Source organism: Capsicum annuum, chromosome 4 (genome assembly GCF_002878395.1).
Source record: "Capsicum annuum cultivar UCD-10X-F1 chromosome 4, UCD10Xv1.1, whole genome shotgun sequence".
Taxonomy (NCBI): domain Eukaryota; kingdom Viridiplantae; phylum Streptophyta; class Magnoliopsida; order Solanales; family Solanaceae; genus Capsicum; species Capsicum annuum.
In genome coordinates this window covers 217,062,709-217,073,587 of record NC_061114.1, presented here as the reverse complement: position 1 = coordinate 217,073,587, position 10,879 = coordinate 217,062,709, and the positions used below count along the sequence as shown (strand labels likewise).

Below are 10,879 nucleotides of genomic sequence, written 5' to 3'. Positions count from 1 at the left end.
TCATGGGAAGACACACGTAAAAAAATTAAAGCTAAATAACTAATCCTATCACAACTTATCCCAGCATAACTAATCCCGGTACAACTTGTTTTCAAACCAAACGACCCCTAAGGGTTTTACACATTTAATATATTATAGATTATAGATATAAACTATAGATATAGATTATTATATATATTATATTATTATAATTATTATTATTATTATAGATTATAGATATAGATATAGATATAGATTATCGATAATGATGCTTAAGTTTGATTATTTGTGTAATTTTTCCTAAAATTATCGGACCAAGCCCATTACAATAACAATAGCTCAATGGCCCAAAGCATTTAGTCTCCAACAGTATGTAAAGTTCACTTGGACAAAAAAAATTATTCAAATAAAAGGGGGGGAAAGGGAGAAGATAAACTTTGATTTTTCGATTACTGAATTCCAAAAATAAAAAAAATAAAAATAAAAATAAAAATATATATATATTACTGTACTATTAGACCGAAACAAGGAAAAGAATGACAAAAACAGAAGTTATTTCAGCAAAATAAGGAAGAAGAAGAAGTTGCGGATATCTCCATTATTTTATTGTAAACTGATTAGCAACTTTCTGGTAGCAGCAAACTGAAAAGCCTTTATACTTGGTGTCCAGGTGCTTGTTTTATTCTTGTTTTTCCCTAAAAATTCATGCTAATTTTTAATTTTGCTAGTGTTTTTCTCAATAGGCGACCTATTCTTTTTTATATATATGAAATTATTCTAGTGAGTTATTCTTTTCAAAAAGGGGATTTTATTAATGTGGTGTGGAAGCTGTAGTTTGTGTTCAATATATAGACAAGTGTGAATTTATTTAGTTGGAATTGCTTTCTCTATTCTTAAGGGATTATATGATGTCTTCTTTGTATTTGCTTAATTAAAAAAGAAAAGAAATATGATGACTTTAAGGGATTGTGGAATGTTCACAAAAGGAGCTTAGGTTGATAGAAATATCACTAGTTGTATTATGAAATACTTCTGTAAACAATTCTGCATTTAGTGGCCACTGTTATGTTAGGGGTTACAAGTTTGACAGTTCCAATAGGTTCGAAATGTGATGTATAACTTAGTTGGATAGTTTAAACGGTTCTGTAGCATTTTGGACCCTTGAGTAGACCAATATAGGATTGTGCAGATAGTGGTCTTCTGCGCTGCATTCTATATGCTTTCTTTATAAAAAGGGCGCACTTTGTTGTCCTTTAACTATGATCACAGTTTTTTAAGCTCCCTCGTTCAATTGCAATACACATATATACACACACGTTTTGGACAAGATCTGAATCGGTCATATTTATTGAATTAAACTATACATGGGCAAAGATAGCAGTGTTAACAAATCGTCCTCTCAATGGAAACAAAATGCAGGCTGAAATTCTTCTTCCTAGCTACTTGAATCGCAAATCATTCAGCTTGTTGTGACGTTCCCTGCTTCATCCTCAACACTAGAAGCAAAGATGGTAGGTGTTTCAGTCCATTCGCTGTGAATACAATTACCTTTTTGTGTAGTTTTGCTTCGATCATAGAGATTGATGGTTGATACACTTTCTTAAGATTCAGAGACACCTTTTTTCAGCTAGAACTCACACACTTTTGGGTGGCAGCTTCTTTGGTATACACATGTTAAAATTCAATTTCTTTGGAATATGTTTGGATGGGGAGGGCACGATTTTAAAAGAGCTAACTTAAGCATCGCAAATATGACAAAGCTCTTTCTCTTGAAATTTGAATATTTGACCGGTGAAGTATCGGGATTTATTAGTTAATACTCAATCGAGTAGTTGTGAACAATGATTCTGTAATACTTTCAACTACCAATTTCATTTGAGTTTTACATGATTAATTAACCTTATCTATTTCGAACATCAACATAATGCAGATCGCTACGCTTCAGTATCAAACGGATGAGTATCAGCACTGTTCTGTTACGAAGAGACATTGGCTTCTAAAGTTGTAAGTTCTTGAGATTCCTCTTTCCAGCTCCCTCCTTACACCGATAGGGAAGACAAAGGAATATTTATTCAAACTCTATTTGCTCCACAGTTTAATTATCACTACAACAAAAACAGCCTTTAGAGGCAGTTAATATTCACTTTAACTAAGAGTGCCAAAATTTTTACCCGCATTAGTTAATTGCCATTGGATCCAATGTCACTATAGACTTTAGGGGTATTTACAAAGAGAGCTAAAATGTAATTGTCACTAGTAAGTGCCTCTAAAAAACATATGTAGCGGCTATTAAGCTATTGCCATTAATTAATTGCCGCTAAAGATCAATTTTGGTGTAGTTTTAGTTGCTTTGAACTAATGTATGGATACAACAATAACAACATAATACCCAGTGTTTGGAAGATTATAAGTTACAAATGCGCTCTCGATGACACAGAGAAGGAACAAATTGTTTTTTTAACTACTCCTACTTCTGTGATTTCGTGTTTTTGAATGCAAGTAGAAATTAAACGGTTGACCTTACGAAATTATTAGTTCATCACATATGTTATGGAAGAGGGGACTCTTAAGAAAGCCCTACTTAGAGGAGTTCACATATAATCACTCATTTAACAATTGTTATTTCGGAAGTCACTATCTTTGTTAAGGAATTGAAATCAAGATGAAAGATGACTTTCTGAGATAATATCTCTTAATTGAGTGACGAGAAATCAATCCCTTATTCAGTGATCTAAATCCCCTACATAGGGTGGAATCTAACTACGATCCTTCCTCTTTCAGGTTGTTCTTGAGACGAGCATTTATCTTAGCATATAACAGGTGCAAACCGTGGACGACGGCAAGTGCAGAGATGATGTGCAGTCAGAAGGAAGCTATGGCGGAAAGGTAAATCATAAACCATTAGCCATGATTTTCCCAGATCAAGGTTGTTTTGGGGACGACCATTTATCTTAGCATATAACAGGTGCATAGCGTTGAAGCTTGCCCTTGCTGGTCGTCAGACGATAATTGCAGAGATGACTGCCACGGCGGAAAGGTAAATCATAAACCATTAGCCATGACTTTCCCCGATCTCCCAATTGCTATAGTTTAAGGATTTTCCAATGAACAGTTTATATTTGGGAAAGCAAAATAAGATCGAAATGTTGCCTAACTTTTTGCAGTTGGACAATGAGGAACTGCAATTGTTGTGCAACTGAGCAAGAGTTTGAAGAGGAGACTAAGACCTCATGCTTTACCAAATTCAAAGTACCGAAGTGCAGGAAATTGCATATCTTCAGCAAAAAACGTACTGAGGTAAATTGTAAATTATAATTACGCTTCTTTTTCCTATTTTCAGTTTCAAAGCTCTTAAGATTTGGCAGCGGATGTGCCTAGAGGATAAAGTTTTGGACTGAAAGTGTCTTTCCATGTAACATTATTAAAAGAATTTCGGCAGTTTCGTAAATAAAATTTAAGAGTTTTTATTTGAGAATATGAATTCATTCACTTTTTTGCTAGTTCCATGGACAAAAAGAAGTTTTCTTGAGAGGTTTTACAATGGAGCAGCTTGAAGCAATAATCACATCCTTCGAATCCAAGGTAAATATAAATTATGATTACGTTTCTATATCTTCATAGAACTTTTTCAAAGCACTTGAAAAATTCACAAAGCTTGTACTTGGAAGATAAAGTTTATAACTAAAGGTGCTTAACCACTTAAAATTAAGCAATGAATTTCAGCAGGTTCCTGAATCAAATACCAATTGTTCTTTATTTAAGTTTATGGTGTTAATTTACTTTTTTGTTAGGCTCATGGTCCAAAAGAAGTTCTAAGGAAAGATTTCAATATAGAGGAGTTTCAAGCAGAAATGACATCCTTGGGATTTGGGGGAGTTAACGAGCATTTGAAAGATGCCATTTGTAAATTAATTGTCCCTCTACATGCCTCGGACTTTATCAAGAGAGTAAGCTTTTTTACCAAATTATATATATTTTTGTAGACTCGACTATCTTACTATCAAATGTTTGACAGTTGTTTTAATGAATGAAAGGATTAGGATCCAACCGAAAAAAGGCCTTATTATTCACGGACCGCCTGGAGCAGGAAAAGCACTGGTTGCAAGACGCTTATCGGAAATTCTCAATGCAAAAGTGAAGGTTGTAATTTTAAGGAAGGTCCTTTATCTTGTTTTTCACTACTGACTTTCTGCTAAACTTCTTTTAATTTTTTTCTAGATTGTGAGAGCGCCGGAGATCATAGGAACTCTTGTAGGATCAAGTGAAAAGAATCTGAGAGATGTTTTTGCTCCATCAATCAAAGATTTTGAGCAAATGGGTAAGAATATGATGTCCCCTGTGTTTCTAGTTTTTCCTCTTTGTTTTTTTACAGCAGCAACAACAATAACACCTAGTGAAATCCCACAAAGTGAGGTAGGGGGAGGGTAGAGTATATGTAAACCCTACCTCTACCTCTGGTGGAGAGGTTGTTTCCGAAATATTCTAGGATCAAGTGAAGCAAATCAAAGTAATAATGGAAAGGAAGAACGGCAGTGAAGAAAGACATAACTAATAGGAAAGCAATGCGTAGCTTATATTCAAGGAACTGTAACATCTACAAGGTGTGATCATCTAAACATTGTAAACAACATATGATAACAGATTCCAAAAGCGAAAGATTACATGAATAGGCTACCTATTAACCTTCTACCCTTATCCACGGCCTCCACACCCTCCTATCTAAGGTCATATCATTGGTAAACTGAAAATGCGTCTTGTCCTATCTAACACATTTGTTGATGATTATTTCCTTCCAAAGTGATCTTCTTTTCATTAAATATCCGCAACCATTTAGACAACAAACTCTAGGTATGAAACAAAATGAAGAGGTTGCATAGTTCGCCAAGTATCACACTGGAAATATGTTTGTCTTGTTATTAATTTTTAGTGTCTCTGAAGGTAACGTATATAATGCTTATATGTTGTTGTTTAGATAGTAGATATGTTTGGTTATTTGATGATACACATTGCTTCGTTAGGTGAAGAAAGTCCTGTTCATGTAATAATATTTCAAGAAATTGATGCCATTGCAGGGGTAAGCATTTCCTTCATGCTTTGTTTGATTCTTTAGTGTGCGCGCGCACTTCTGTTACTGTTTAACTTAAATTTGGATATTGACATCAGAAAAGAGGAGCAACCTCGGTGACTGATAGGATTGTGAGCCAGCTGTCAACATTGGTCTGCTTCAAAACCCTTTATACCTTTCAGCTCCCCTAATTATGTGAACTACTTTTGCTTCCTAATTTATATATGATTGTCCAATTGTGCTTTGGCGAAACTAGGTTGATGGTTTTAACAGACAAACCAATCTGTTGGTTATAGGGACAACTAGTAGGATTGAATTGATTGATGAAGGCTTATTGAGGTATACATATCTCCAACTATCTCTCGTAATTTTATTGATTTTCTGTTCATATTCTATTCCAAATAGTCTTGAAATGGAATGTTAAATTTTGTCTTGCCCTCTATCCATATGTGTATATGTATATTTTGTATATCTTTAGTTGACATATCTGGGTGTGTGACTGTAGACCAAGGCGATTTGAGTTGCTCTTGTGAATAGATCTACCAGATGAAGATGCACGGTTGAAGATTCTGCAACTCAACTCCAAAAGGATGCAGGGCCGGATCTTTTTTGATAACGACATAGACCTTTCGGCCTTAGGTTAGTTTCATAGGATGCATTATTGTTTTTGTGTCCTAAGATTTGGGAACTGAATATTTAAGTCTTGAGACTGAATAAACATTTGATGCGCAGCTTCTACAACCCAAGGATTTACCAGAGTCGATCTTGAGGGTCTGTTGCATTGGCTCGTAATGTTGAAGGACGCATGTTCAAGTAAGAGGATATTCAAATTAAGAAGGTTGACGTCGAAATTGCCCTTAAAAGAGTTTGGTGAAGAGTCTTTGAAAAAGTCTTTTGAATAGGTGAGAGTAAAAGATTATTTTAGTGAACAGTCGATTCCCATCATTCTCAAGAATATACTCTTTTGTTAATTGAGCTATGAGTTCATAAGTTTTCTATATCTTTTTGATTCTTTTATTGCAAATTGCTGGATTTTCATCTTGAATCAGTTTAATTGGATGGAGTTGATGGTTTAAGCAATACGTTTTGTGGGTTTGAAATACAAATAGAAAATAAAATTGAAGAACTAACAATTAGAAAATACTTTTATACGTTATATGTCTATATACTAATTTAGCCAAATTCATCCTGTTTAAAAGATAGTATTGAATTTAGCTACTGCGGCACTATACTAAAGCTTTTATGCGTGTGGTCCGGAGAAGGAACGGACTACAAGAGCCTGTTATACGCCCTTCATCTAACATTTCTGCAAGGGATTGGATCCACGGCTTGAACCTATGACTTCCTAGTCAGATAACGTCAACTTTATCCATTACGTCTAAGCTCCCTTTAATATTATAATACTTATTTTTATTAAGTGAATGTTTGCATTATTTTAACGTCAACAATTAGTTTAGAAAAAATATTCTTTTTGTTTATATTTTTTATTGGTGAGGCTTGACGCTATTACGCGCACACTAAAGCTAGTGCCTAATTAGAAATTTCAAAATTGTATACATCTTTTGTACAAATACAAAATTTTAACCAAAATATAACAATTGGCAGTTAATTTTCCATATTATAAATACACATAAAACATGCGTATTCCTTCTCTTTCAATTTATGAAATTTTTTGCGTTTGAGATTCAAAATATATAAATAAACTTTAGCTAGTACTTTAAAATATATTTTTTATATTGGCATGAGAGGAATTAGAACATAGTACTTTCGTGCTATTGAATATTTAAAATATTATGTTGATTTTATCCAATTTAGCTTTAGAAATTAGTTAAAATTGAGGATTTGGGTGAACTGCTCCAGCTAAATCAGCCCACGGATTATGGGAGCAGAATACATAATTATTCTTATTAGGACTCTTATGTGCTAACTCCACGAGATTAATAATTATCTTAAATCAGGAGATATAATTATCTCAATCTACATGAGAATTAATAATTAGCACATAATTAGAGTCCTCATACGTAGTTGGTTTTGTCAAGAACTCTACTTGTGTACATTGTTGATCTTGCCTAATTAATAAATTCTTCTCCAAAAAGAAATATCATAATGGATATTGTTGATGGAGGAAAAAAAAGTTGATGCAGCAGTGGATCACATTTCCAAATTGCCAGAGCCACTTCTGCAGAAAATTTTGTCTTTCCTTCTTGTTAAAAATGCTGCACGAATGGGCGTATTGTCCAAGTCCTTTTATAGTGCGTGGAGTTCCCTCTCTTACTTAAATTTTGGCGATATTTTGTTCTGTGACGAAGGTACATTCCCAAAATTAGCACAAATTGTGGATCAAACTCTAGCAAATCGGCAGGAGCATAAGGTTACAATACAAAAGTTCTGGCTAATATTACCACCTAGTTGTCTTATTAGGGGTTATCATTTTCGTAATTGGATAAAGACACTCGTGGTTTGTAAAATCAAAGAGTTGACTCTAGATGTATGTATAACTGAAAATGGTTATGGTACTCTGCCTGAACCAATCTTTGATGCCAAAGAACTAGAAGTTCTTGAGTTACGTGGATTTAAGCTTGAATTGCCCCGCGATCAATATGACATTGTAAAGTTCGTGTCATCTTTAAGTGAGTTAAACCTCACTGATACATTTTTGGGCGAGCAATTTTTTCGAGCTTTATGTGCAAGTTGCAATTCTCTGGAGAATTTAACTTTAGATGCATGTCGAGGCCTAACCAGTTTACAAATTGCAGGACCTTTACCCAAATTGAAGAGGGTTTGGTTGAATTTTTCTGATGAAACCAAAATGCTTCGTATTGTAGCACCTAATCTTGAATATCTTCACATTAGGAGTGATCCTTCGAGTCTACTACAAGTAAATGGAATAACTGATTGTAAAGCCTTGAAAATTTTGTACTTACATAGTGTGGGTGTCAAGGACCAAGATCTCGAGGGCATTTTTGCAAGTCTACCCAATCTTGAAGCATTGTACTTATTAGGTTGCGCAGCTTTGAAGAAATTGAAGATTTCAAGTGATCGTCGGCTTAAGTGTCTTTTATTAGAAGGGTGCCTTAATCTTTCTGATGTTGAATTAGATACTCCTAATTTAACAAGTTTTTCATGTGGTGCATGGTGTGATAATGGATTTCTAACACTCAAACTGATCAGTGCTTCGGTTTTGCTAAAAGTTGAACTCAAGTTGTTCGAGGGATCAGAAAGTACATATGATAGACGTTGGTACTCAAAGCTCGTGAAATTTCTTGACAACTTCAATCAGGTGAAGGCTATTCACTTAAAGTGCGACACCGAAACGGTGATAGTTATACCAAAAAACATGAGAAAAAAATTGGTTTCCTCACTCTATGGTACTGATGGCTTGCATATAGAATTCGAGAAACTTTATAAGAATCATTACTCAGTTGGGGAAGTTCTTGATAGTTTGCTTTGGATTTTTCCTCAATTGGACACTCTATCTTTTCTAAGGGATAACTTAAAGAGTACCCTCAAGTTTATATATGATGATGATTCATTTGAAAATGAGAAAACTTGTACATCACTACTTTTGAAACGTCCGAGGCATAGAAAGTTGAAGGATGTCAAAATGGAAAACTTTGAATGTACAGATCAACAGCAATTGAGAGACTATCTTTCACGCAGGAAGGGACGTCGCTGCCACATCTGTGTGGGATCCGCAAAAAAGGCATAAAGACACACAACTGACAACATTTTTGAAGGATGCAAGACACGAACATAGAAGGTACATCACATATGCCTGACGTTTCCCAAGTAATGCAACCTTTGAGCTCTCAAGAAATACAGCCTTAATTTGAGTCCAAGAGATGTTTACTAGTTTCATCAGTTTTTGTGTCCTAGTCTTATTCAACTAATTTTATAAATTTGCCTTATTGGATGATGCATGTACTAGGAAGTAAGAGATTATTGAAACATTCGTTTTCCATGTTATTCATCTTGTTTACATTAGTGATTCTCTGGTTTCCCTCGGTAAGGTTTACTATCTTACTGCATCACAAGTTATATACTGCATTCACTCCTCCATCTATTAGTATATGATCCAATCACGATATCATAATGAATAATCTATGTTCAAATTCAAATCATTTATCGAGACCATTTATTCCTATTTACATTTCCATTCTGCAGACTCTGCTTATTTTACTATATAGTTTATTATAGGACGAAAAAATGCATTCTTTAATCGTTGCAAATATTGTTTATATATGCCATCATCTGGAGTATGTCCTAGTGGGGATAATAGGCCGATTTCTTATTTTCCTCTGTTCAGATGTGATGGGCTACAATTTTCTAATAGGTGAACTTCAAGATGGTTATAGTGCTGTCGTGTGGCTTGAATATCATTAGTAAAGGCAATCCATTGCACTAAAGCTCCCTCTATGCATGAGGTCCGGGGAAGGGTAGGACCACAAGGGTTTATTGTATTGCATTTCCGGCAGAAGTTGTTTTCCATAGTTTGAACCTATGACCTTATAGAGATATCAAATGGGCATGTAAGACTACACTAGGATGAGTAAAAATGTCAACAAACAGGCCGTTTCATAACTTACCCACAAGGGTTTATTGTATTGCATTTCCGGCAGAGATTGTTTTTCATAGTTTGAACCTATGACCTTATAGAGGTATCAAATGGGCATGTAAGACTACACTAGGATGAGTAAAAATGAAGTTGAGTCAACAAACAGGCCGTTTCATAACTTACCCAAAGCTTGCTCTAGTTTTACCTTACATAAAATAAAAAAATATTAGGACCCCTAATTACCATTTTTTTAATTGAAATTTCAAGTAATTACCCAACATAACAATAGCTTTCAAACACATAGTAGCAACTAAGGGAATATGGTATTTCCTCTATGGAAAAAAAAAAATAGAACTCCATGGACAGACAACACCAACAAAAAAGAGTAAATCTGGCTTGGGAAATGATTTTTGACTTATTTTGGTGGAATGAATGATAATTATGGTGGATTTTGATGGTGGTTATGTGGTATTTCCTTGTGATGGAATGATTGTATGTCGAGTGTATGTCAATCATTGATTATATGTACAATGGCATAAACATGAGATACAAGTAATATATCATAGTATGTTTGTCATGTATATCAGTATATCACAATATGTACATTGACATACACATGAAATATAAGTGACTACAAGTGATTCATCACGGTATGCTGTGTATATGCCGCTTGTATCTCATATGTATATCATTGTGTGTTATGTATATTATTTTATAGACACTGATACATAAGACATACAAGTGATACATGTATACGTCAAGGATCTCGTATATGTATTGCATACATATCATGTATAACAATAAGTGAACTAGGAGAGGAAGTTTTTGAAATCATGAAAGAGAACTCTAATAAAAGAAACAAAAAAGCTTTGTTCCTTCTCAGCTCACGCGGTGAGGGAGAACGTGGTTCAAGGTCTCATGCATCATCACGCAGTTTGTTCCTTTTGAGCTCCAAGTTGTTGATGTGTTCACCAAGCCACTGACAAAAGCTCATTTTCAACTCTTTCGGACTAAGCTAAGCTTCGCGAGTGCCACTGCCCACCTCCTTGGTAAGCTTTACTAATTTTTTGCATCACAAGTTATATATTGCATACATTCCCTCATCTATTAGTACTATAATCTATGTTCAAATGCAATCATTTATCGCTGCCATTTATTCCTATTTAGATTTGCATTCTGCAGACTCTGCTTTCTCTCTCAGGCATAATCTATTTTACTATATAGTTTAATATAGGACGAAAAAACGCATTCTTTAAACGTTGCAAATATTGTTATATATG

General features: G+C 34.5%; 1 protein-coding gene across 2 annotated transcripts; it reads left to right on the top strand.

Moving 5' to 3' along the window:
* Positions 1 to 445: 445 nt before the first annotated feature.
* Positions 446 to 6,169, top strand: LOC107853398 (vesicular-fusion protein SEC18). Of its 2 annotated transcripts, XM_016698386.2 has the most exons (10): positions 446 to 649; positions 1,399 to 1,490; positions 1,910 to 1,983; positions 2,761 to 2,865; positions 2,945 to 3,016; positions 3,144 to 3,276; positions 3,481 to 3,561; positions 3,771 to 3,926; positions 4,014 to 4,119; positions 4,198 to 4,234. In XM_016698386.2, exons 2-9 carry the CDS (start codon positions 1,488 to 1,490, stop codon positions 4,017 to 4,019), a joined length of 630 nt encoding a protein of 209 aa, XP_016553872.2. In that variant the 5' UTR covers positions 446 to 649; positions 1,399 to 1,487; the 3' UTR covers positions 4,020 to 4,119; positions 4,198 to 4,234. The 2 variants fall into 2 exon arrangements, with proteins under 2 accessions (XP_016553872.2, XP_016553874.1); XM_016698388.2 differs by lacking the exons at positions 446 to 649; positions 1,399 to 1,490; positions 1,910 to 1,983; ... (2 more) ...; positions 3,144 to 3,276; positions 3,481 to 3,561 and adding exons at positions 4,998 to 5,053; positions 5,143 to 5,196; positions 5,301 to 5,383; positions 5,550 to 5,683; positions 5,777 to 6,169 and having other exon boundaries at positions 3,775 to 3,926; positions 4,198 to 4,297.
* Positions 6,170 to 10,879: the final 4,710 nt, after the last annotated feature.

Excerpts from the sequence above, each read along its gene's own strand:
- LOC107853398 (XM_016698386.2), top strand. Across the intron at positions 2,866-2,944 it reads AAGGAAGCTATGGCGGAAAG|GTGCATAGCGTTGAAGCTTG; the intron begins GTAAATCATAAA and ends AGCATATAACAG. Across the intron at positions 3,017-3,143 it reads ATGACTGCCACGGCGGAAAG|TTGGACAATGAGGAACTGCA; the intron begins GTAAATCATAAA and ends AACTTTTTGCAG.